Raw genomic sequence first — 969 nt, forward strand, 5'->3', positions numbered from 1 at the left:
GTCTGCGGGGGCCGGCGGCCACGGCTCCTGCAGGCGGCAGTCGGCGAAGTAGCGGCCGCTGAAGCGTTCGAGGCCCTCCTGCGTGGCGCAGTGCAGGCAGGTCTGGGCGCCCTCGGCTGCGTCGCGGAAGAAGAGCCAGACCAGCGGCAGGAAGAGCGGCTTCAGCCAGAGCGGCGTGTGGCGGAAGAGCTCCGTGTTGACGAACCCTGGGGCGAGGGGAAGCGGCCGCGTCGCACCCCGGCTCCCGGCGGGGAAGGGCCCACGCGGGAACCGGTTGCTCTGCGGGAAGAAATGGAAGTGGCCGCGCCAGGGCGGCCTTTGCACAGGCGGCTCTGCTGTGGCCTTCCCCCGGGGGCAAGGGTGCGCTGTGCAAAGGGACGCTTCGTGCAAAGGGACGCACACCATGCAAAGGGTGCACCGTGCAAAAAGCGCATCGTGCAAAGGGACGCCGTGCAAAGGTTGCACCGTACAAACAGATTCTCTGTGCAAGGGGAAACGCCACGCAAAGGACGCTCCACGCGAGGGGATGCTCCACGTGCAGGAATTGCTCTGTGCAAAGGCTGCACCGTGCAAAAAGCACACGATGCAAAGGCAGCCTTGCGCGCAGAGCTGCTCCGTGCAAAGCACGCACCACGCAGAGGACGCCCTGCAGAAAGGGACGCCCCGTGCAAAGAACACCCCACGCAACTGCTGACCGTGAGCCCACCCCGTCCCGACGTCCCCAGCTCCGGGCCGCAGAGCCGGGTCCCTACCTGGATGCACAGCGTAGCACGTCACCTGGGTGCCCTCCAGGCGCGTGGCCAGCTCGCGGGCGTGCAGCACGTTGGCCAGCTTGCTGTCGCAGTAGTCCTGGAAGGTCGACAGCGGCCCGGGGGGCGGGCGGCCCAGGGTGTCGGGGTGCAGGCGGCCGGCCCAGTGGGCGCGGGAGGCGACGATGACGACGCGGCTGGGCGCGCAGCTCTGCAGCCG

General features: G+C 68.9%; 1 protein-coding gene across 1 annotated transcript in view; it reads right to left on the reverse strand.

Moving 5' to 3' along the window:
* Positions 1-969, reverse strand: part of DHRS13 (dehydrogenase/reductase 13) — a gene marked incomplete at its 5' end in the record, with an annotated part of 14,100 nt that extends 13,131 nt beyond the window's left edge. Inside the window, 2 exons of the mRNA XM_019471761.1 lie at positions 13-206; positions 753-969. Coding sequence (XP_019327306.1) covers positions 13-206; positions 753-969 — 411 coding nt within the window. The remainder of the gene's footprint in view (positions 1-12; positions 207-752) is intronic.

Source organism: Aptenodytes forsteri, unplaced genomic scaffold (genome assembly GCF_000699145.1).
Source record: "Aptenodytes forsteri isolate BGI_AS27 unplaced genomic scaffold, ASM69914v1 Scaffold66, whole genome shotgun sequence".
NCBI lineage: Eukaryota > Metazoa > Chordata > Aves > Sphenisciformes > Spheniscidae > Aptenodytes > Aptenodytes forsteri.